The following is a 22,991-nucleotide window of genomic DNA, read 5'->3' on the forward strand; positions in this document are numbered from 1 at the left end:
CTTTTCTCCCTGAAAAGATCCCGTGTGCTTTGTATAGCATAACAATATCCTCAAATATTTAAATCCAAATTTTGACTTCCTTAATATCAGTAAAGTCCTATCTAGGTTTTTACAATATTCTCATCATCATGGCATACAAGTAATGAAAAATCAGTTTCAGAATTTCGTTGGATGCTACGTATCTTTTGTTATTTTAAGAATCCAATTTTGTGTAATGTCCTTTTAAAGTATAGGTGTAATCTAGTCAGGAAATTAATCTTCATCCTTGTAGCCAGGAATATCGACAGTTCACCCAAACTAACCTCTCCTTGGACTGGATCATAGAATCTCTGTAGCAGCTGAATAGCAGTACTTTTGCCACAGCCACTGGAGCCAACCAGAGCGATGGTCTTCCCCGATGGAACTTTCAGGTTCAGGCCCTTGAGAATCTGGAAATATCATCTTTATATGTTAGTCCAATAAATATAGAGCTACTTAGAAAAAGGTCCATTAAGATGCTTAGCATCATGATCAAGCCAATAATGAGAGGTCTGGTCTAACAGTGTACTGAACTCCCAGGCCTGCTTTCAGTCCTTTGTTCCAATCCTGGTTGGAAAGCACTTTGAAGATGACAAGAAAAAAGTTTTATTGCTAATAACTATCTTGCTTTGTTCTCTTCTTATTCTATAAAGACTGTCCTAAGAAAAAACCTTTGGCTCTGAAAACAAAGTGGGTGTTTTAATATCCTCAATGGAATGAAGAGTCAGGGTTCGACAATCTCTAGAATTTACTAGGGAGGGATTACTTATGGAGTAATGACTCTTTTGTTGTTATGTTCACATTTAGGAACATTTTGCCTCAGTCCGTTTATCCCATCTTATAAATGTCTAATATTATTAGTGGCCAAAATATTTGTCTCCTATGGGAACTCTTATCTATATTGATATTTAGGCTGATTTATGACTACACTTTTTTTTGCAATAGAAGATCAAAACAACAGTAATATTGTTCTCGGCTCCTTATACTATACCAGAAGAGCTCCAGTTTCTCAGTAAGCTAATAGCAGATGAGCTTTGGTGTTTGCTTGACCAAGCAAGAGCATCATTCGCCACCCCTTTAACGTCATTTCTCATCACGACCATCCCATCTCTAACCTCCCTTTTTAGGTAAGGCAGGAAAGGGCATGTCAAGGTAACGCTGATAATAACTAGAATCTTCATCTCTCTGTGACTTGGTTCATTCCAAATTTAGGTACTAAATGGAGATTGCCTTGATCTTGTATGTTGATCATCTTTGGCTGGTGATTTATGAGAACCAGGTATCCAGGATGATTCTTTTAGCTTTGCCAGCTACCTCTGATACCATTGATAATGAGCCACTGCTGACACAGGGTGAACTCTGGAAGGGATGGATGGAATCATTCTTGAATGGCTCCATCCCGTTCCAGCCACAGGCCCAAAGGGTGGCTCATCCGGCCCAGGGTTTCTCTTGTTTAGAGTGATGTGGGATTCTGTCTTGTCACCCTCCTGCTCAATTTGTATGCAAGACCATTAGGGGAAGACAGTGAGACAGTACAGACTACATTGTCTTCAGTATTCAGATAACATAGCTCTAGGTCTCTGTTTCATCAGATCCAGCTGGGAGAAGTTGACTGGCTTAGCCAGCAAGTTACAGGGTGGGTTTGATGCAGGCAAGTCAGCTGTGACTCACCTCAGAGATGATTGAGTTTATGCTTGTAGGTTGGAGGAACCCATCAGAAGAAATGGCAGAGCTAACAGCAGCACACTCAAGTGAGTTTGTAACCTGTTGGATCCACAGCTGTTTTTGCACGCAGGAAGCAGTAGTGGCGAATAGCATTTTGTTTGTCTTTTACACTTGGCCAGAAGGTTCTGAACTTTCAATTCTGGTACAGATGTCAATCCAGAGAGAAGTATTGGATTACTGCAAAGTATCATACATGGGACTGTTCAACAAGATGACTCCCCTCCCAAATTTCAGCTGGTGGAGAGTATGGCAGTCTGTTTCTTAGAGGGCATTTTCTGTAGGGAGAATCTTACCTCCATGCTCTGTGATCTGCACTGGCTTCCATTTCATTGTCAGGAGTGATTTAGAATAATGGCTTTAACCAATAGGCCTTAAAATAGGTTGAGTCCTGGCTATCTCCAAGATCACCTCTCCCCACATGGGATATCACAGCAGCTGAGATCTTCTGAAGCACTGACACAAACAGCTTTCTGGATTTAACCACATGAGGGCTGGAGATGAGGCATTCTTGGTTAGAGAGCTTGAAAGAAGAATTTACTTCTGATGCAATTCACCAGAGGCCAAATTTACTCACCTTCAGATTATGCTGTAAGCCGCATTTGTTCTCCCTTGCTTTTTCCAGCAGGTGAAAATGAAGAAAAGGTGGATGATGGTGGTGAAGACAGAGCATTACTTTTGGAAGGACGTTCAGCCTGCATTGTTGTTGTATTTTTATAACTATTATAATAACATTTAGCTCTTACATAGTACATTTCATCCATGTATCTCAAAGCACTTTAAAGAGGAGGTCAGTATTACTATCCCCATTTTACAGATGGGGAAACGGAGGAAGAGAGAGGTGAAGTGAGTTGCCAAGTGTTACTTTGAGGCCAGTGGCAAAGCTGGAAATAGAATCCTGGTCTCTTGAGTCCTCACCCAATGTTTTTTCAAGTAGACCACACTGTGGTGCATAATGTACAGGATGGACACTTTAAAAAAAAACTGAATTAAAATAAACACATTAAATTTATAAAATATCAGTTTTCTTTTTGGTCACACAGATAATGGCAGTAGCTTTTCACTGCAAAGATGAATTTAAAAAGATCACTTACTTTAACATCAGGTCTAGATGGGTAACTGAAATGGATGTTTTTGAATTCAATGTCTCCTTTGAGCTTGTCTGGTCTGTATCCTTGCTTTGCACTGCTATCTAGAAGACAGTGCTGGAGAGAGATTTTGAAAAGGTATTACACAGTTCTGTGATTTTACAGTTGTGGCTTTAGAAGGATAAGTTGTTTAGGACAGTAAAAGAAACACTGCAACACTACATAGCAGTTTAACTGATCAATGGTTGCTGTATTTCACCCCAGAGGATTCTGCATATCAGTGAAATGCAATTGTAGTGAGCCGGTGTGGCACCCCTCCGTCTCCGACAGGGCCGACCTTCCTCCAATCCCAGCGTGGGCGGAGCCACCGGGTCCGGGGCCCGCCCCTCCGAGGTCACGGCCCCGACCCGGAAGTATAAAAGCCCGCCAGCAAAACTCAGTGAGGCCCAGACCGCCAGAGAGAGCAGACGTCCCGGGCCGAGCTCCCGCTTGGGAGACCGCCGCAGGCCGAGAGCCGCCGGTTACACCCCCGCGCCGGTCAAGCCTACCTCTCGCCAGGTACCCCGAGGAGGACTGGCCCAGCCTGCCCCGGAGCCGTTACCCCGAGGAGGACTGGCCCAGCCTGCCCCGGAGCCGTTACCCCGAGGAGGACTGGCCCAGCCTGCCGCGTGCCAGCTACCCTGCGGAGGACTGGCCAAGCTTGCCCCGGACCAGCTGCCCCGAGGAGGAGTCAAGCCTGCCCCGGGCCAGCTACCCTGGGGGAGAGCCGCCGGACCGGCCCCCAAGCCCCGCACCCGAGGAACCGATGCTCCTGGACTGGCCCGAACCCGGCATCGCCAAGGAGGTAGGCCCCGAGGGGGAACAAGGAAGTAGCCCGGGGATAGCCGACCCCGGTCAGGCTGCAGAGGCCTGTGAGCTGATGTCAGTGTGTTTCGGTCAGGATACCCCACTGACCGGCAGCGACAGTAGCCGCTGCTAGGGCCCCGGGCTGGGACGCAGTGGAGTGGGTGGGCCTGCGTCCCCCCCTGCCACCCGCACTCACGGGTGGCAGGCTTCCCCCTCACCCAACGCTCAGGTAGGAACCTGGGCTCCTTAACTGTTTGTTTGCTCAACCCCTGCCCCAAAGGGCTTGAGCTGTGACTGTTTGTTTGTGCCCCACCCTGACCCAGGGCCTGGGCCCCTTAACTGCTTGTTTGCTCAACCCCTGCCCCAAAGGGCTTGAGCTGTGACTGTTTGTGCCCCGCCCTGACCCAGGGCCTGGGCCCCTTAACTGCCTGTTTACTCAACCCCTGCCCCAAAGGGCTTGAGCTGTGACTGTTTGTGCCCCGCCCTGACCCAGGGCCTGGGCCCCTTAACTGCTTGTTTGCTCAACCCCTGCCCCAAAGGGCTTGAGCTGTGACTGTTTGTGCCCCGCCCTGACCCAGGGCCTGGGCTCCTTAACTGTTTGTTTGCTCAACCCCTGCCCCAAAAGGGCTTGAGCTGTGACTGTTTCTGCCCTGCCCTGATCTAGGGCCTGGGCCGGCTTAGACGGTTAGTTAGCGGTCAGCCCCTACCTAAGGGCCTGAGCTCCGGAACTGTGAGCCGCTCAGCCCTTGCGTAAAGGGACCTGAGGCTAGACTGTCTGCAATTTAGTGAGCCGGTGTGGCACCCCTCCATCTCGGAGGGTAGAGCCCTGGCTCAACCCTACTACACGAATCCTTGCGTATTTCTTGCAAAGCATTTTGGGATAGGGGACATGGGAAGAACAGGAGTAACTAGAATAATAAAACATTAACTATACCTTAAATCATCCATCTCCCAACATTTACAATGGGCCCAAATCCCTTAGCTCCCTCCCAGCATCTGCCTAGGCAGAATGTGGGTTGAGAATCAGTTCTTGGAGGAGTGATGCAGTCTGTAATTGTTGGTTGGCTTAAAATGCACAAGCAAAATAAACAAACTGGGGATTTATTACAAAGTCTTCACCCCTAAAAAGATACCATCATCCTGAGGCTCCTGGTCTGAAGTCCAATGGAAAATTAGCCTTGCGCTAAATAGCCTGGCCTGGAATTGCTCCTCCACTTCCCAGGTTGCTGATCTCTGTTGGACTGACACTTTTCAATGACCCAGTAACCACCGGCAGAGTTCAAATCTTCTCTTTGAGTAGGAATGGGAAGTTTAAAGGGGACCTCCTAGGCTCTCTCTGCTCCACTCCAAGACCAGCAAAACTAAAAATAAAACCAAACCCTTTGTCTCTGAGTTCTGGTTTCCGATTGGTTCTGGTAGTAGCTTCCAGCTTGTTCTATCTCCATCCAGGACTCTAGGCAATCTAGGAAACAGAGTCCTGAGCCTCTGTAGCCATTGTTGCTGTAGTCCGGGGCGAGTCCCCTAAAGACTTGCTTAATGTAATAGGTCAGGAACAACCAACTCCAGAGGTGGTTACACAGAGTTTGATCACCTTTAATTTAGTTTCTCTGAGCATTATTCCGCCCTTTGTTATATCCACACAACCTCACTGAAACCAATAGGCATTTATGGCCATAACAGAGGACAAAACTCAGTCCTTTGTTCTAACCTAATATGAACGTGAGACTGCAGATATATAACAAACTGCTGTACAAAATTCTAAGAGTTAGTTACTGAAAGTGTGGCATCTCTTTTCCCCAGCAACAGTCTTACCATAGCTTTCAACAGCACTGTTAATCTCCAAATCAAAAGCAGTTGAACTGAAATCATGTCTACTCCATATACTTGTGTTTTAAAGAGCAATGTCATTTCACTTAGCTCTTCACCACTTACTCTAAACAATAAATAAAACAGGAAAGAGGGCCCCAATCTGTAAAGTTGAGCTATAGATCTAAATTTCCCCCAAGTTTGCAATAAGCACATTTAGGGCTTTGGTTAAGGCTCGTGTCTCCTTAATATGAATAGAAATGTCATCTTATTTTTGTTTTCAGTGGTATGAGTCTATGGAGTTCATCTACTTTTTGAATTTTTTGAGAAATAAATCAGAAATTTCAGACTGCTAGAAAAGCAACATTAAGTACCTTATTGATAACCTTGTACACTTCATAGGCAGCACCTCGAGCATTGGCAACACTCTCCAAGTGTGGGGAGCCCTGTCCGAGAAAGATTGTGCCACAGACCACAGAGAATAATACCTACAGGGAACAAAAACAGGAGCTAGCGTACAGGGGTTCCAGACCTGCAGTTTCCTTAGTGCTAAATGTCATGGTAATCCTGGTGGTTCTGTAAGAGCTTTTCCAGAAAAAAATATATATAAAAAAAAATCAAAACTAAGATTTCAGGCTGCATTTTTCCAACTCCCCCAGTTTTTATTCTTTCACTGGATTTGACACAGGAAGTGGTGAATGTAGCTATTGTGTGCAGCCAAATGCCCTTTAACAGTTGGATTAGCTTTTTTGTTGCTGATGCTTTCATCAACTCCCATTAAGAGAATAAATAGTGAAATTAGACATCTCTCCATCTCTTTGCAATATTAAAAACCTCAGCATCCTCAAAGAGAGTTAATCCACAGTTTCCTGAGGCCCCAATCCTTCAAAGTGCATGCTTAACATTATGCCTTGTGACTATTTCCACTGAAGTCAAGTTCTCATCAGAAGTCAATGGGGCTACTCACAGTGCATAAAACACGTACCTAAGTCTTTGCAGGATCAGGGCCTTATTCCTTTCCAAAGGAAAAATAATCTATAAATTTTGGTAAAGTACAATAATCCCTTGCAGGGATTTAAAAAAAATGAAAGATAGTCACATGGCTGTGACACTGGCAGACCAGGTGCCAGCTCATGCCAAAGCCCCAGACCTCACTGAATGCTTTCAGATGGACAGCTGGAAGCCTGGCTAATTCACTTGTGTATTATAATAGAGCAAAGTGATTGTTAAATGTATAGGAATGTATCTGGTGTTTAAACTTCATGAAAACTAATGGGATGTTAATGCACTGAAAACAGTTCATTAGTTAAAACACTTATCTGGATCCCGTTATAATGCTGTAGCAAATATTCACATAGTGTATGCCCCTGTCAGTAAATAACCCATTAAATGAGAAAGAAGCCTTGTGGAATGCAAATGAAGAACTTTAACAGAAAAGTGTTAATTTCAAAGCAAGTGATCATTGTGTGTGATGATCGAAGGTCAAAGACTCCAAATGTATTCTTCACTCTCTGCGATCAAAGGAAAACCCCAAAGGGGTATTGACCCTGTCAGCTTGTTTTCTGTGGGAAGAAAACTATGAATATAGATTCAGGGAAAAATCCTTCATCTCTGCTCTGTTTGGATTCTAACAGGGCAGAATAAATGAACATGGAGATGGAGATTCCCTGAGTTATTCTGGGTAGCCCTGAGAGACTTTTGGGAAACCGGCAGATCACTACATCTCTGCTACCATTTGGAATTATAGACTGACTCATCTGTACATATATTTTATCTGCTTTAATCTCTCAATAACTCTCATTACCTTTTCTTAGCTAATAAACCTTTAGTTAGTTTACTATAGAATTGTCTACCAGCATTGTCTTTTGTATAAAATCTAGGATACCAATTGATCTGGGGTAAGTGATTAGTCTCTGGGACTAGAAGCAACCTGAATGTGGTGTGATTTTTGGTGTAAACGACCTTTTAGCACGAAATCAAGTTTGTCTGGGTGGAAAGATAGACTGGAGAGTCTGTCTGTGACTCCATGGTAAGACCGGTATAGTGATCCAGGAATTCACATTTGTTACTGGCTTGGTTAAATCTAATTATAGAACACACCACCAGTTTGGGGTGTCTGCCCTGTTTTCTGACAGCCTGCCCTGAGGTAGGCACTCATGGTCGTGAACCCCTCCAGACAGCATGACAGTGACCAAATGAGATATTTGTTATGGAACTTTGAGGTCTTAAATATATAGATTAAACATCCCTGTTGATTTATAGTAAACATATTTTAACATTTAGTCTGATGGGTACTTTGTGCCCGAGTAGAAATTCTAGATCTTTTTATGCAGTACTTAAACAACAAAGCATTTTCTCTAATTTATAGACCATCTTTAAAAAGTTTGCCTCAGCTAATTGGACTATACTGTGCTGTACTTACAATTAACACACGTCCGATGTCATAATTCTCTTTCTCCTCCACTGTGAGTTTGATTCCGTACCAAAATGCAAGAGCATAGGCTCCAAAGGAAATAAACTCTGTGAAACCCAAAGATGTGTAGGTGGTAATGGATTTTTTTACTCCAACTTTCCTAGCATTCTCTAGGTTAACATCATATCTGAAAACAGATGATAAATGTTAAATTTGGTATGTACCCAGATGACATTCAGTTCCCGAGCTTCCTTTCATACTTCCAGGGTTTTCTGCCACAAAATTCAACTATCTAGAGTCTTAGATGGTGTGAATCAACACAGCTTCATTGATTTTACATCAACAGAGGATCTGGCCCAATAATTGTCAACAGTAGGTCTGGCTTCTGGTGTTATTTCTGAAGCCAGACCTCCTGAATGTGGCTGTTCTGAGTGAATTATCAGGCACACAGATAAACATGATATGTTGGGGAACAGTCAACATGGCTTTTGTAAATGGAAATTGTGCCTCACTAATCTATTAAAATTCTTTGAGAGTTTCAGCAAGCGTGTGGACAAGCGTGATCCAGTTGATATAGTGCACTTGGACTTTCAGAAAACCTTTGACAAGGTCCCACACCAAAGGCTCTTAAGCAAAGACATGGGATAAGAGTGATAGGAAACAAAGGGTAGGAATAAATGGTCAGTTTTCCCAGCAGGGAGAGATAAATTACAGATCCTTTGGGGACTCTGCTCAGAGACCTGTGCTGTTCACATATTCATAAATTATATGAAAAAGAGGGTGAACAATGAGGTGGCAAAAATTGCAGATGATACAAAATTATTCAACATAGTTAAGTCCAGAGCTACAAAGGCATCTGACAAAACTGGGTGACTGGGCAATAAAATGGCAGATGAAATTCAATGTTGATAAATGCAAAGTAATGCACATGGGAAAACAATCCCAACTATACATAAAAAATGATGGGGTCTAATTTAACTGCTAGCACTTAAGAAAGATCTTGTAGACAACATGGACAATTCTCCAAAAACGTTTGCTCAGTGTGCAGCAGCTGTCAACAAAGCTAACAGAATGTTAGGAACCATTAGGAAAGTGATAGCTAATAAGACAGAAAATATCATAATGCCACTGTATAAATCCATGGTATGCCCATACCTCAAATAATGTGTGCAGTTCTGGTTGCCCCATCTCAAATAAGATATATTAGAATTAGAAAAGGTACAGAGAAGGGCAACAAAAATTATTAGGAGTTTGGAAAAACTTCCATATGGAAAAGAGATTAAAAAGACTGGACTGTTCATCTTAGAAAAGAGGTGACTAAGAGACGATATGATAGAGGTCTAGAAAATGAATGAAGAGAAAGTGAATAGGAAACTGTTACTTACCCCTTCATGCAACATAAGAACCAGGGGTCATCCAATGAAATTAATAGGTAGTAGGTTTAAAACTTACAAAATGAAGTACTTCTTCACATAATGCAGTCAACAACTCATTGCCAGGCCAAAAGTATAACTGGCTTCCAAAAAGAATTAGATAAGTTCATGGAAGCTAGGTCCATCAATGGCTATTAGCCAAGATGGTCAGGGGTGGAACCCTATGCTGTGGATGTCCCTAAACGTCTGAGTGCCAGAATCTGGGACTGGATGACGGGATGGATCACTCAAACATTGCTCTGTTCTGTTCATTTACTCTGAATTATCTGGCACTGGACACTGCCAGAAGACAGGATTCTAGACTAGATGGACCATTGGTCTGACCCAATATGGCCATTCTTATGTAATGTTGGAAAAATTGGCCTGAAATCAACAACATGAAATTCAATAAAGACAAGTGCAAAGTACTACACTTGGGAAGGAAAAATCAAATGCACAAATACAAAATGGAGAATAACTGGCTAGGCAGTAGTACTGCAGAAAAGGATCTGGGAATTCAAGTATATCACAAATTGAATATGAACCAACAACCTGATGTAGTTGTGAAAAAAGATAATATTTTGGGGTGAACTCAGGGGAGTATCATATTTAAGACATGGGAGGCAACTGTTCCACTTTACTTGTCTCTGGTGAGGCCTCTGCCAGAGTAGTGTATCATTTTAGGAAAGGTGTGGCCAAACTAGAGAAAGTCTAGAAGAGAGCAACAAAAATGATAAAAAGTTTAGAAAACCTGAGGAAAGTTTAAAAGAACTGGACATGTTGATACTGAAGACTAAGCAGGGACTTGGCTAACAGTCTTCAAATATGCTAAGGAGTGTTACAAAGAGGATGGTGATCGGTTGTTCTCCATATCCAGAGAAGACAGGACAAGAAATAATATGGGCAACCTGCAGCAAGGGAGGTTTAGGTTAGATATTAGGAAAAACTGTCTAAATATTAGGATAGTTAAGTACTGGAATGTGTTATCAAGGAAGGTTGTGGAATCCCCATTACTGGAGGTTTTTAAGAACTGGTTAGACAAACACCTATCAGAGATGGCCTAGGTATACTTGACCCTGCCTCAGTGCAGGGGGCTGGAATTGATGATCTCTCAAGGTCCCTTCCAGCCCTACATTTCTAGGATTCTATGTGTGAGGGGTTGGATCACAGAAACCCTCTTGGGAGCTGCCACCCGATGTGCCAAGACTACTTCTATCCCTGTTTTCCCTGCCAGCTCAGGACTCCAGCACCCTGTCTTGCTGAGCCAGACACTTCCGTCTGCTCCAACGAAGACCCAGGGTCTGAATTACTTGCCCCAAAGCTGCAGGTTTACCTGAAAACAGCTCACAGAAGTGTGCTTGTCTTTAGCACTCAGATGCCCAACTCCCAATGGGGTCTAAACCCAAATAAATCCATTTTACCCTGTATAAAGCTTATGCAAGATAAACTCATAAATTGTTCGCCCTCTATAACAGTGATAGAGAGATATGCACAGTTGTTTGCTCCCACAGGTATTAATACATACTCTGAGTTAATTAATAAGTAAAAAGTGATTTTATTAAATACAGAAAGTAGGATTTAAGTGGTTCCAAGTAGTAACAGACAGAAAAAAGTAAGTCACCAAGCAAAATAAAATAAATTGCGCACATCTATGTCTAATCACACTGAATACAGATAATCTCACCCTCAGAGATGCTTCAGTAAGTTTTTTCCTCAGACTGGACACCTTCCAGGCCTGGGCACAATTCTTTGCCCTGGTACAGCTCTTGTTCCAGCTCAGGTGGTAGCTAGGGGATTCTTCATGATGGCTCTCCTCGCTCTCCTTTGTTCTGTTCCACCCCTTTATAAATCTTTTGCCTAAGGTGGGAACCCTTTGTCCCTCTGGGTTTCCAACCCCCCCTCACTGGAAAAGCACCAGGTTAAAGATGGATTCCAGTTCAGGTGACATGATCACATGTCACTGCAAGACTTCATTGCCCACTTGCCAGCACACAGGTATACAGGGAGACTCACAGCCATCAGCAGACAATGGTCCTGGTTAATGGGAGTCATCAAGATTCCAAACCACCATTAATGGCCCAATCTTTGCATAATTACAATAGGCCCTCAGAGTTATATTTCATATTTCTAGTTTCAGATACAAGAGTGGTACATTTATACAAATAGGATGATCGCACTCAGTAGATTATAAGCTTTGTAATGATACCTTGCAAGAGACATTTTGCATGAAGCATATTCCAGTTACATTATATTCACTGATCATATTTTTATAAAACCATAAAGACTGCACAACGTCACACTATGAATATCAGCTCTCAAAGGTAAGAATTAGTGCTCACTCAATTTTTGACGAAGAAGTGCTTTAGATAAAACCAAACAAGTAAACAGAAGCCAGAATCCCCTTTGACTCCACAACTTGGCAGTAGTTCTCTCTTGCTGAACGCTGTTGGAAGTCAGGAACTATTCTCATAAACTAAGTTACCAAGATATATGCCAATAGCAAGCAATCAAATACAAATTAAGCACCATATTATGCTAGTTAACCCCTGTGAGACAAGGACAAAGATTAACAGTTAGTTAATGAAAAAAATCATTCTCTTTTTGCTTGCGATTCCTTTACAAGCTTATGGTTTTCCATCAATCAATAACAGCTTCTGTTCACTCATTAGCTATCTAATCCCCTTTAGCTTCTCCAGGGCATTACAGAAAGCACCGCTCAGCCCAGCAATGTTCTCAGAACGTTTCAGGAGAACATGCATATCATTTTATTGTTCAATGGCATGTTCAGAAGCTTTGTAGGAACCTCTTGATACATAAATTATGTACAAAAATGCCCTGACCAAACGTGGGAAGGCCCAAAATGAATGGCACAGTTTACGCAGTAGTGAAGGGATCCTAAAATGATGTGTAATTAATTTCTTCCACATAAACTGCTCAGATATCATTGGTCCTGTTCAGATTAGATCAAGAAGAGGATTATTTGCAAAGCACTAAGCACGCACTTAACTTTAAGTATGTGGGTAGCCCCCTTGAAGTCAATGACATAGGAAAGTGATAGTCAATCCTACCTAAGGTCATGATCCAGTAAAGCATGAGCTTAACTGTAAACACTTTAATCAATGATTTCAGTGGGAGTGTGCATGTGCTTAAAGTATTTGCAGAAGTGCTTTGTTGGACTGGAGCCTTAGATAAGATGGCATTTTCTATAGCTTCAGCTTCCAAATTCAACTTCAGGTTAAGTGTCAGAGGGAAATTGGGCCTTACAATGCCCCTCCATAATGTAGGTCAATTGAGTGATTGCAAATATTCATGGATGACAGAAAACATCTCCTTCCATATTCTCATATTTATCTTCATCTGAACGTCTCAGCTGTCTGGGGGATAAACTGACAGATCATCTTTGATTTTTTTTAAATAACCACATCACTTTCCCAAATATTATGTACAATCAATAATTAGTTTAAAAAACTCACTTTGCTAATGCCTTCATCTGTCCATTGAAAGCAACAACTGTTCTGATAGCAGTCAAAATTTCTTCCGCCACAGCTCCTGCTCTAGCATAAGCAGTCAGCTCTTTTGTAGTGAACGATGCCAGGCACTGGAAAATTGGGAGGGTGGGGGGAAAGGGAAAGTATTTTATTGAAATCTATTTAAGTGGTGTAAATTATGTACTGATACAAAGGGTGATCAAGCAGTTAGGGAAAGAGCCTAGAATTTAGGAGACTTGGGTTCAAGTCCCCACTCCAACAGCTTTCCTGGGCAACTTCGGGTAAGTAACTTCTCTCCGTGTTTCACTTCTCCATGTGTAACATGGGAATCCCCTATCTTGCATGGTGTTGTGAGGCTAAACACAATGATGCTTGTGTGGCACACAGAAACTATAGTAATGGAGACCATGTAAATAACTTAGCTATCTTAATTATAGGTCACAATCCTGTTTCTTCCTCCACCATTTTCAGTGGTTGGGTGGGGAAAGGGGGAGAGAAAACAAAATACAACCTATAAATGGAAACACTTTGTAAATGTTTCTGTGCATTACAAGCAATATCTACTAATGGAGTCACAGTTGATGAATGCTGATCATCCTCTTCCCATGTGGTGAGTGGTGGTGACTGGAAGCAGTCCAGGCCTCCATGGCATGCCAATGCCTGCCTGCTGATGCTAAGTGTAGACAGAGCTCTGCAAATTTTGGGGCAGGAGCCAGTGGAGTAGGAGAAGGGCTGCTCTCCATGCTCTCCAAACTTTGGGGTCATGTTGCTTTGGGGTTCACTCCCTCTCAATCTGTTTTTAGATGTAGAATTCTTATTTGTTTTTCCCCAGCACTTACGATTGATCCAACGGCTGCTGCTGCAGCAAGGAGAGGGCTAACTGACAAAATCACCAAAGTCAGTTTCCACCCGTAGACGAATCCTATAACAATCCCTGTCAGAAACGAGGCAAAGAATTGTACAAATATACAGATCTTGTCTCCGATGCCTTCCTGGATGGTGTTAATGTCACTGTTAATTAAAAAAGAGATTTGTTAACTTTGATGAATGCCTCCTCCTCACACATTTTTCTGGTTTGCTGGAGAGAAGCTTGTCAGAAGTTTAACTGTTCAAATCATTGGGCAGTAGGAATTTTGCACACGTATACTGAACAGCAGTAATGGCTCTTTGTGGGGCTTGGAACTAGCAGATCACAACTCATTTTCTGTGATGTAACCTCTAGATAGACTTCTGCCATTGCTAGCCCTGCTCATTCACACATGACCCAATTTATTTATGAAATATCCAAAAGGAATAATCCATACAAAAACAAAAATTCACCCCCAAAACCTTTACATTACTTTTTCCTCCAAGTTCCCCTATGTATCCTATCCTCTTCAATTTTGTTATTAGATTTTAAGATCTCTGAGGCAAGGAATATCTCCATTTTGCATCCTATACAGTGACAAGCACAGTGTTAGTAAATTATTATTTGGAAAACCATTGTGTGTCACACTAATTTTCTCTTGCTAGTTACATATGTGGGAGCTAGGATTGGTGAAATTCAAGCCGCTCTCATTCCCGTCAGGATTCACATCTTCCAAAAACTGGGCATATCCCTCACTGCAAAAATTAAATCTGGAGAAACTCTTCATACCCTGATCATACCTTCCTCTGAATCCCTGCACAAGGGACCTGATCCAAGGATTCCTAATGATTTTAATTGGTTTTGGATCAGGTTCAAAATGATAACACTGTGCCCATAACTATGAGTGCAGTTTCATATCATACAGTGTCAGGGTTTTCAGTGTTTGTAAACTAGCTGGAGACAGCAGAGCTGTTTATCTACAGTAGTTTGCCAAATAGCTCAGAGACACTACAAAGCCAATGTCAGATGAGTAAGATATTGCATTTCACAGCATCGGCCCTCGCAATGGAAATGTTACTGAAACTCTGAAACTGAAGTGAAAAATGATAATGAATTCCTCCCTCAGATAGCAGTAATATTTTGGGTCTTAGTTAAAAAGGTTTCCTGGAAATTCCCTGTAGCTAATTCTATCAAGGTAAACATCAATCTTCTTTTTGGCTCATGTTCCTGGTGCACAGATAAATAGAGCCTTCTCACTCCGTCAGTCGGGTGTTCAACGTTCCAATCTGGCTGGTATCAAACCAAGCCATCTCCTGGTGAAGTATTGCGAAAAAAAACTTTTGTCGGATTCTTGCTGTCTGTCTTGCAGCTGAGATCAAAAATGTCCAGACTTGGATCGTGCTCAGTATCACTACAGCAAAGCCAATACCCGCATAGTAGTAGGCAAATCTGTAGTAAAACAGTAAAAGTCTATAAGGTCAATTGCATATTGCAAGATAAGTTAGACACATCAGGTCACGTTCAACCCTGCTGAAGTCAATGGGATGTAATTGAGGGCCAAATTTGGCTTACAGCCTAATGGACAAAAAATATAGAAACTACACTGTGCTATTCTTATGAAAATAATTACAGAGGTTCTTACCTGGTCATTTCAGCTTCTATATCCAAACCTGGAATCGCTGGACAAGTAGAGCTACTATTCATCACAGCTGAAAGATCAAGTGTAACAAAGAAAAATATTCAGTTTTATTAGAACAGGCATAAAACAAATCATGGTGGTTTTAGGCCATAATCTTATGGGTGTTTTGTAGGACACTACACTCCCTGCAACAGCTCTGTAGATTTATAACTTTCATGGTGGCCATCATCCTTCCAGTGGAGGATCAAACAGGGCAAACTTCTGAGTCAGCTCAGAGGGTTACTGTAGAGTGATGTCACGGATTTAGTTCACTACGTCAAAGGGCACTGGTCAGATCATAGCTTCATCTGATCTGACCTTCAGATTCCAACAGTGGCCAATATCTGATTTTTCAGAAGTTGATAACTCCCCCTTCTATCTCACATAAGACAAAATTCATCCATGCAGACACCACAAGTCCGACTTTTATGCACCACTTAGGTTCCACCGAAGCCTCAAAACTGGGCCAAAGTGGTAGCTCAGCCTTTTGCTGGCTGGCTGCAAAAAGGTAAATTTCACTAATAATGCACCTAACCGAATGTTGAAAACTGTTCAGGCCTGGGAGAAATAGGAGACCCCTTCTAGGTGTCAGCATATATATTTTAGGGTAAGTTATGATTGCCCTTATCATAAGCTTAGCTCATATAGAGGCAATATAGTATTAACGGTCCTATTTTGTTGCTTATAAAAATCCAGCCACGGAAATTGATTTGGTGTCCTCCTGGGACAGTGAATTCCATGGATTAACTATAAGCTATAGAAAGTAGTAAATCGTTTTACAGTTACCAAATGTAATTTATCAAGTGTCTATTTTGCTACTGTACTATACAGCAGGGTAAAAAGGAGGGACTGCTCAGAATTCACTATGCCCTACATGGCTTTTAACACCACAGCAGCACTCCATCCTGAACCTCTGCTGATCCAGTAAATAAGAGACCCTAACAAATATTTTCAGAAGTTGAACAAACTTTAATTACCTGCAGACATATTTACTGCTTGGCCAATTGTCACAAAGCTGTTTGTCATCTCTCCACCAACAATGATCCTAAGTGGCAGCCCTGTTCCATTTGCAACAGCTGCAATCAAGCCTATTATCATCAAAATGATATCCAACCAATCGGCATACCCAAACTACATGAATATAAAGAAAAAGGTATTAATTGAAGGTTGACAAATTCACATAATTGTGACAATATCCTACTAGGACACACAGAATAGGATTTGTTTTTACATAGCACCATTCGCAATTTGGGTATCCCAAAACACTTTATGAAGCAATGAATTAGATACTGTGAAGGCAAACACAACACTTGGGATACACTTTGAAAAAGCTTACACACAGTTTTAGGCCAGTTTTTATTGAGGGAGTTAGGACATGATGGCAGGATGAATCCCCTAATCTGCAGAAAAAAGAATGTATTTTACATTTTTCAGAAAGTGATAACATCACCTGTGCAACTCACTGCCTCCCTGTGTGCATTCTACTACATCACATATTTACTCAGTGCATTTAAAATGTAAACAAGAACAGGTAGTTGACAAACATTTGGCTGCTGCCTACCAATAGAAACGGCTATGTAGCAGTTATCACATTTAAGAAAAACACAGCACTTGTTTCCCTGGATAATTCATGAGACATTATGCACGAATGGTAAAATTATCTCCAGTTGAGAGAGCCAGGGCAAGGCCCTACTTACCGCACATGCTTCACTTCAGTCCTTAACATGGGTGAATTTCACTCCGCCATGGTGCTAGTGCTGAAACATCGTCAAGCACTGGCCGTTAGCTGTGGGGGGAACTTTGCACAACAGGCCATATTTTTAAAGAGGGAAGCCTGAGATCAACGCACAAAAATGGCTGTGCGGCAATACTAAGTTTTGCACAGACCTCTTTCCTCCCTTTCGAAATGCAGTATTGTGGTTGCACATTAGTCTGTCACCATAACGTACAACAGGCAAAGAAAAGGAACAATGAGAAATATAAATCAAACCAATAAACTATGCACTAACCAATTTCAAAATGCCAACCATCTTTTCCTTTGACTTCTCATTTTTCTTTCTAAAGAGATTAATGCAAAATTAATCCAGGTCCTTTCTTGAAAGGCAGGGCAAGAAATTTAACAGCGTATTAAGATCAAGGAACCCCTACTTTTTCTTGTTCTTTTTTAACTCGTCATTTTGCTCAGGTTTTTCATCATGTTGGAAAGTAGGATTGCCATAGCCATTCCTTGCAGATTCTGTGGAGGGGAAAGTAGGTTTTGCTTTCACAAATAGTAAGGTCTTTTAAGTCAGCTTCTTATGAAGCACATTAAATCCCTTTCTGAATTATCGGAGCACCAAAACAGTTGATTTTTTTAAAGCAGGAAAACTACATTTTTTCTCATGCTCTTGAAACAGCTCAATCACTTTCAATTTTTTCCTCCCCAAAGATAACACCCAAGCTGAGAACAAACATCATTTTCAGCCCAAAAAACTAATTTTAAGGGAAGTCATTAAAGACTAACTTGGGCCTCAGTCTTGCAAAAACTGAGGGTATGCCTAAGTGTATGTCTACACTAGAAGTGCTACAGTGGCACAGCTGCAGCTATGCTCTCTGTAGCATATACACTTACTACAATGATGGAAGGGATTAGTGAATCCACCTGCTAGGTTGATGGAAGAGTTCTTCTGTCAACCTAATGGTGTCTACACTGGGGCTTAGGTCGGCTTATCTATGTCTCACAAGGGCATGAATTTTTCACACCTTTGAGAAATGTAGCTAGGTGGACCTAACTTTTAGGTGTAGACCAGGCCTTTGTCTTTGCAGGATTGGGGCCTTAGAGTGGAACAGGCATCTTATTATGTGTTGGTATTTCAGTAGTACCTACAGCCCTCAACCCTACTGTGCTATGGCTGTACAAATACAAGCAAAAAAAGAGGATCTCCGCCCAAAAGAGTTTATAATCAAGGAATAAAATGAGAAATAACAAGTGGATGAAAGAAACAGGCAGAGGAATCACAACGGAATAGTGAGGTGACTGTGAACTACAGGATAAAAGATGGTCACAACACACCAACTGTCTGTCCTCTCTCAACCTGAACTATAACTACTGTGTTTTCCATCACTAGTTTTTAGAACACCTTTGTAGAGACTTACAGGACACTATTATGTTTGCTTTAATTATATAACAATTCAAATTCAGTTAACTAGTTCCTGACTCACAAAGTGGAGCATGTATCAGGGGGTAGGCATGTTAGTCTGTATTCACAAAAACAACAAGGAGCGCGGTGGCACCTTAAAGACGAGCAGATTTATTTGGGCATAAGCTTTCGTGGGTAAAAAACCTCATTTCTTCAGATGCATAGTGGAGCATTTGCACGCTTAGGCCCCATTGCTGATGCATGTAAATAACTTTAGGCATGTGAGCGGCCACACTGAAACTCAATGGGACTTTTCATGTGCATAAATGCTCGCAGGATGGGAGCCTTAGTTATTCTTAAGCTAGAGTGCCACACTAGGGTCACTTAAGTTGGTAGAAAGGCCACACAGAACTACACCCAGCCAGTGCTGTGATTAAGTTACAAGAGAATACATGTATTCAGTGCTAGCTAAGAATATTTTCCGAATGCTGTTTCCTCCACATAGATTCCCAAGAAGGTCCATACTCGCTGGGTAAAGACACCACAGAAGAAAGCTTAATACCCAGAGTAGCATGATTTGTGGAGGACGATGGGAGGGCTGATCTGTTTTTCCATAGAAATCCCTCATGGCTACCAGACAAGATTCAAAATGTGGCTTAGTTTTGTGGCAATGGAGTACATCCTTCCAACAACTAGCCTAACATTCAAAAGAAGAAACAACTAACCGAAAAACTTACTAGGATCAAGTGGTTCCTTTTCTGTGTAATTTATGAAATCATCCTTCATTGTGTTATTCTGTTATTCTGTTGTATTCTGTTTAGACTTGCAGAAGTAAATCACTTTGGGTAAAATCTGCATACACAAGGAAACAGCACAACCTTTCAGAGACAATAGCCATTCAAAGAGTTCACATTAAGATAGGTTTATGTTTCTTTATTGTTTCCTTTCAACAACTTTTCCTAGGGAATAAAAAATATTTATCATTACATACTACTTTTACATCAGGGTAAATTACTTTTCTAAAGATCTATGTTCATTTTTAAAAATTAGGACAACAATGCGGCCTGCTTCGTGGGGGTACTCAGGGCTGTGGCCACCTGCCCTTAGCACGAGAAAGCCTTGTCTGTGCCTGATGGGGGTCAGCTCCCCAACTCCAGTGACCACAGACAACACAAACACTCCCCTCTAGGCCTAGGCAGGCCCTGCTGTCTCTTTACAGGTTAGCGATAGGCACATTCCAACCCCTGAGCTCTCCGAGCATCTCCCTGGATTGTGAAGCCCCTGCTCCACTGCAAACTCACAGTATTTACAGATTTGCTGTTTGGAAAGGAACAAAACACCCCAGCTTACCAGTTCCAGCTCAGATCACCTCTTTGCTTAACACACGACACTTAGATACATTTATAGTGAAAACGAGCAAAAGTTTATTTAACAAAGTAGAGATGTAACCCCCCCCCTTTCAGTGCTCGTTTAGAACCTGAATGCAGTGCAAATAGGAGAGGGGGTACCTCACAGTTTTTGGACAGTTCCAAAGTTTCGGTCACCCTGGGCTCATTTTACTGTGCTGCTGGTAGGTTCCTGAGTCCCCCTACTCATATGCTCAAGGATCTAGCTACTTGGCTGTACTTCCAGTGAGACAAGGGATAACCACACTAAGGCTGTGTCTACAGCACTTGAACTCACAAATAATTCAAACTCACACAAGCAAACACATTAAAAACAATAACTATAAACTTTATGTAAGGACTTGACCAAAGAGAAATAGACAATCAGTGAAAATATTAAATGGTATGCTAAAGGATCAAGCTACTTGGTGATGCTTCTCCCTACTGTGCTCTCTGAAGGCTGGTTTAACTCAAAGCGCTCTACATTTGCAAGTGTAGCCATGACCTAATACAGGATACCCCCTCAGGTTCCATTTCTGGCTGAGTGGTCAAGAGGCTGATTCAGGCAAGCAGGTCCTGCCTAGGTATCACTGGAAATGGATTAACTGCTCCCTCCCTTCTGACACAGTGCTGACAGTCGTTAAAGCTTGGAACCCATGGGTTCTAAAATCCCGGATCTGGTGTGAGCTGGCTGCAGGGCAGGCAGGCTGGAAGCAGTGAATGGCAGGAGAGACAGGCTATCTCCTCCGGTTGCTGGCAGGCAGCGACAGGAGGATTGTCCCCTCCTGGGGCTTTTCTGCAGGCTAGGGTTACAAGTTAGGCCAGTTGCTGGGCCTGGAAGTGCTGTGCTGGCAGACTGCAGGCAGACCTGCTCTCCCCTCTGCTTCCCAATTGGTCTCTCCCACATGGCGGGAAAGCCAAGCTATTCATAGCCTTCCTCCTGCTTTCCCAGGCCTCCAGGACTCCCAGGGGTATTTAAAGGGCCAGGAGCTCCCGGCCGCCCCACTACCGCCCTGGGCCCTTTAAATCACCGCCCAAGCCCTGCTGCCAGAGCTCTGGGGTACATCTGCTGAAGCCACTGCCCTTCACCCTGCCCGTATTAGCCGTAAGATTCTGCGGTCTGCTTTTGACAGTGGTTAAAAAATGACAAAGGGGGTTAATGGGAGGAGGGGGGTGGCCAGGGTGTGAGCAGGGGGTGGAAATGTACTGGTCGGGGGGGTCAAGCAGCTGGAGGCAGCATTAGGAGAGGGGCTAAAGGGAAAATCAGGGATGGGGGGGAGGAGGCGGAGTTAAGCCCAGGCCTGAGGCTCTGGCAGAGGGTGTCACAGGGCAAAACCTGGCACAGGCAGGGGCAGAGGGGTAGCAGTTACCCCAGTGGCATTGCGACACCAGTGTTTGCAAAAATGGGGGGGGGTTAAGGGGCTTTTTTTACTTCCCCTCTCACAGACAGCACCTCTCAGCATCGGCTTCCCAGGGCTGGGTTCTTAAAGGCACAGGCATCCCAATGCCTAGTCAATGCAACTCCTCTTTGTCTGATCTAACCTACTGAGGCTATGTCTACACTACAAAGTTCAAAGCGCTGCTGTGGGTGCCAGTGCTCCCGGTAATCCACCTCGATGAGGGGATTAGCTCTGAGCACTGGGAGCCGAGCCTGTCCACACTAGCGCTTTAAAGCACTCAAACTTGCTGTGCTCGGTGTGTGTGTGGGGGGGTTGTGTGTGTGATTTTTCACACCCCTGAGCCAGCAAGTTAGAGCGCTTTAACTTGCCAGCGTAGTATCTGATTGCATAGAGTCTCCTAGCCGTTGTCTTATCTGTTGCTGGGATTCCCTGAATTCCCTGAATTTTTAAATGTAATTTTTTCTTCTCATTTTAGAGCTGACTGAATTTCTGGCCTAGTGTCAAAACTTTGTTTTGAGTCAATCCACCAATGGGGATTGCATTTTTGCAACTGTTATTTTGCCTCTCAGTCTAGCCCTTACTGTTTTTCCGCATGCCACTGTGTACAACTTGATTCTCAAATATTCAATAAAGGCAGTATATTATCTCCTATAACGTCTTTCTCCCTGGAAAAAAATCTATTGTAATTACTTCCATCATGGGTCAGACCAATAGTCCGCCTAATCAAGTATCCTGTCTTGTGACTGTGGCCAATGCCAGGTGCTAATTTGGGAATGATCAGACCAGGCAATGACTCACTGAACCATCCCATTGTCCACTCCCACCATCAGGGCCGGAGCAACCCATTAGGCGACCTAGGCGGTCGCCTAGGGCGCTACAGTTTGGCGGGCGGAGACCGCGGCGGTATTTCAGCGGCGGGACCTTCTGCCACCTCTGTGGGGGGGCGGCATTTCGGGGCGGGACCTTCCGCCCCCTAGGGCGGCAGAAAGGCTGACGGCGCTCCTGCCCAGCATGAGTTATACACCTTCGAGTCAAGAAATTTTAATAAATAAATTATTTTTTTTTATGTGCCTCTTTGTTCTTGAGCCAGTAGGGTGCAGTAAGGCCAGTTCCAATGCCTTGAGCTTAAACACCTGAATGAATCTTAGTCTACCCTCATAGAGTTCCTGTTACCTCTCCCAAACATTTAATATACCTAAGGCCATATCTACACTTTAAATGTGGGTTAACTCACCTTATGTCAGCATAGAGTCACTACGTCACTTGTGTGCATGCCTCCTGGACTCCTTGTCTCAGCAGTCAGGGTACTCACCAGAAGCACTTGTATAAAGTCAGAGTGAGGTGCACCATAAATAGATATCCCACTGTATTTTGGGAAGTTTTGTTTTGGCAGTGTATGCTGGGTACCAAACAGGTGAGACAGGGGTGGTTGTGGCCATGGGATCCAACTTCTTATAATGCATTGTTAACCATCCACTAGTTTTATATGTATCCCATACATAAATGTATACATAATGTTTACACCTTTTTTTCTAAACCCACTAACCTGCCTGGCCCTCCTCACTGTCTGCCATCTCACACAGAATGATGGAACTTGCATGGCTCTGCACTATTGTCATAAGCGTTTGCACCCAAAGGTGCATGCTCCTTTACTGTTTGCAGATCAGCAAACATACATGTGGGATGTGACATTATACTCTACATTCTTTATGAAAATATGCTTATGATATGGATATGACATAGCTAATATATACTTTATGCAAGACGTC

General features: G+C 42.9%; 1 protein-coding gene across 1 annotated transcript in view; it reads right to left on the bottom strand.

Moving 5' to 3' along the window:
* Positions 1-22,991, bottom strand: part of LOC135873833 (ATP-dependent translocase ABCB1-like) — an 81,486-nt gene that overhangs the window by 52,009 nt on the left and 6,486 nt on the right. Inside the window, exons 2-10 of the mRNA XM_065398446.1 lie at positions 16,296-16,449; positions 15,283-15,349; positions 14,898-15,089; positions 13,633-13,804; positions 12,779-12,903; positions 7,903-8,080; positions 5,855-5,968; positions 2,835-2,945; positions 293-428 (exon numbers count right to left, since the gene is read on the bottom strand). Of these exons, the coding sequence (XP_065254518.1) occupies positions 293-428; positions 2,835-2,945; positions 5,855-5,968; positions 7,903-8,080; positions 12,779-12,903; positions 13,633-13,804; positions 14,898-15,089; positions 15,283-15,349; positions 16,296-16,449 (1,249 nt within the window). The remainder of the gene's footprint in view (positions 1-292; positions 429-2,834; positions 2,946-5,854; positions 5,969-7,902; positions 8,081-12,778; positions 12,904-13,632; positions 13,805-14,897; positions 15,090-15,282; positions 15,350-16,295; positions 16,450-22,991) is intronic.

Source organism: Emys orbicularis, chromosome 2, assembly GCF_028017835.1.
Source record: "Emys orbicularis isolate rEmyOrb1 chromosome 2, rEmyOrb1.hap1, whole genome shotgun sequence".
NCBI lineage: Eukaryota > Metazoa > Chordata > Testudines > Emydidae > Emys > Emys orbicularis.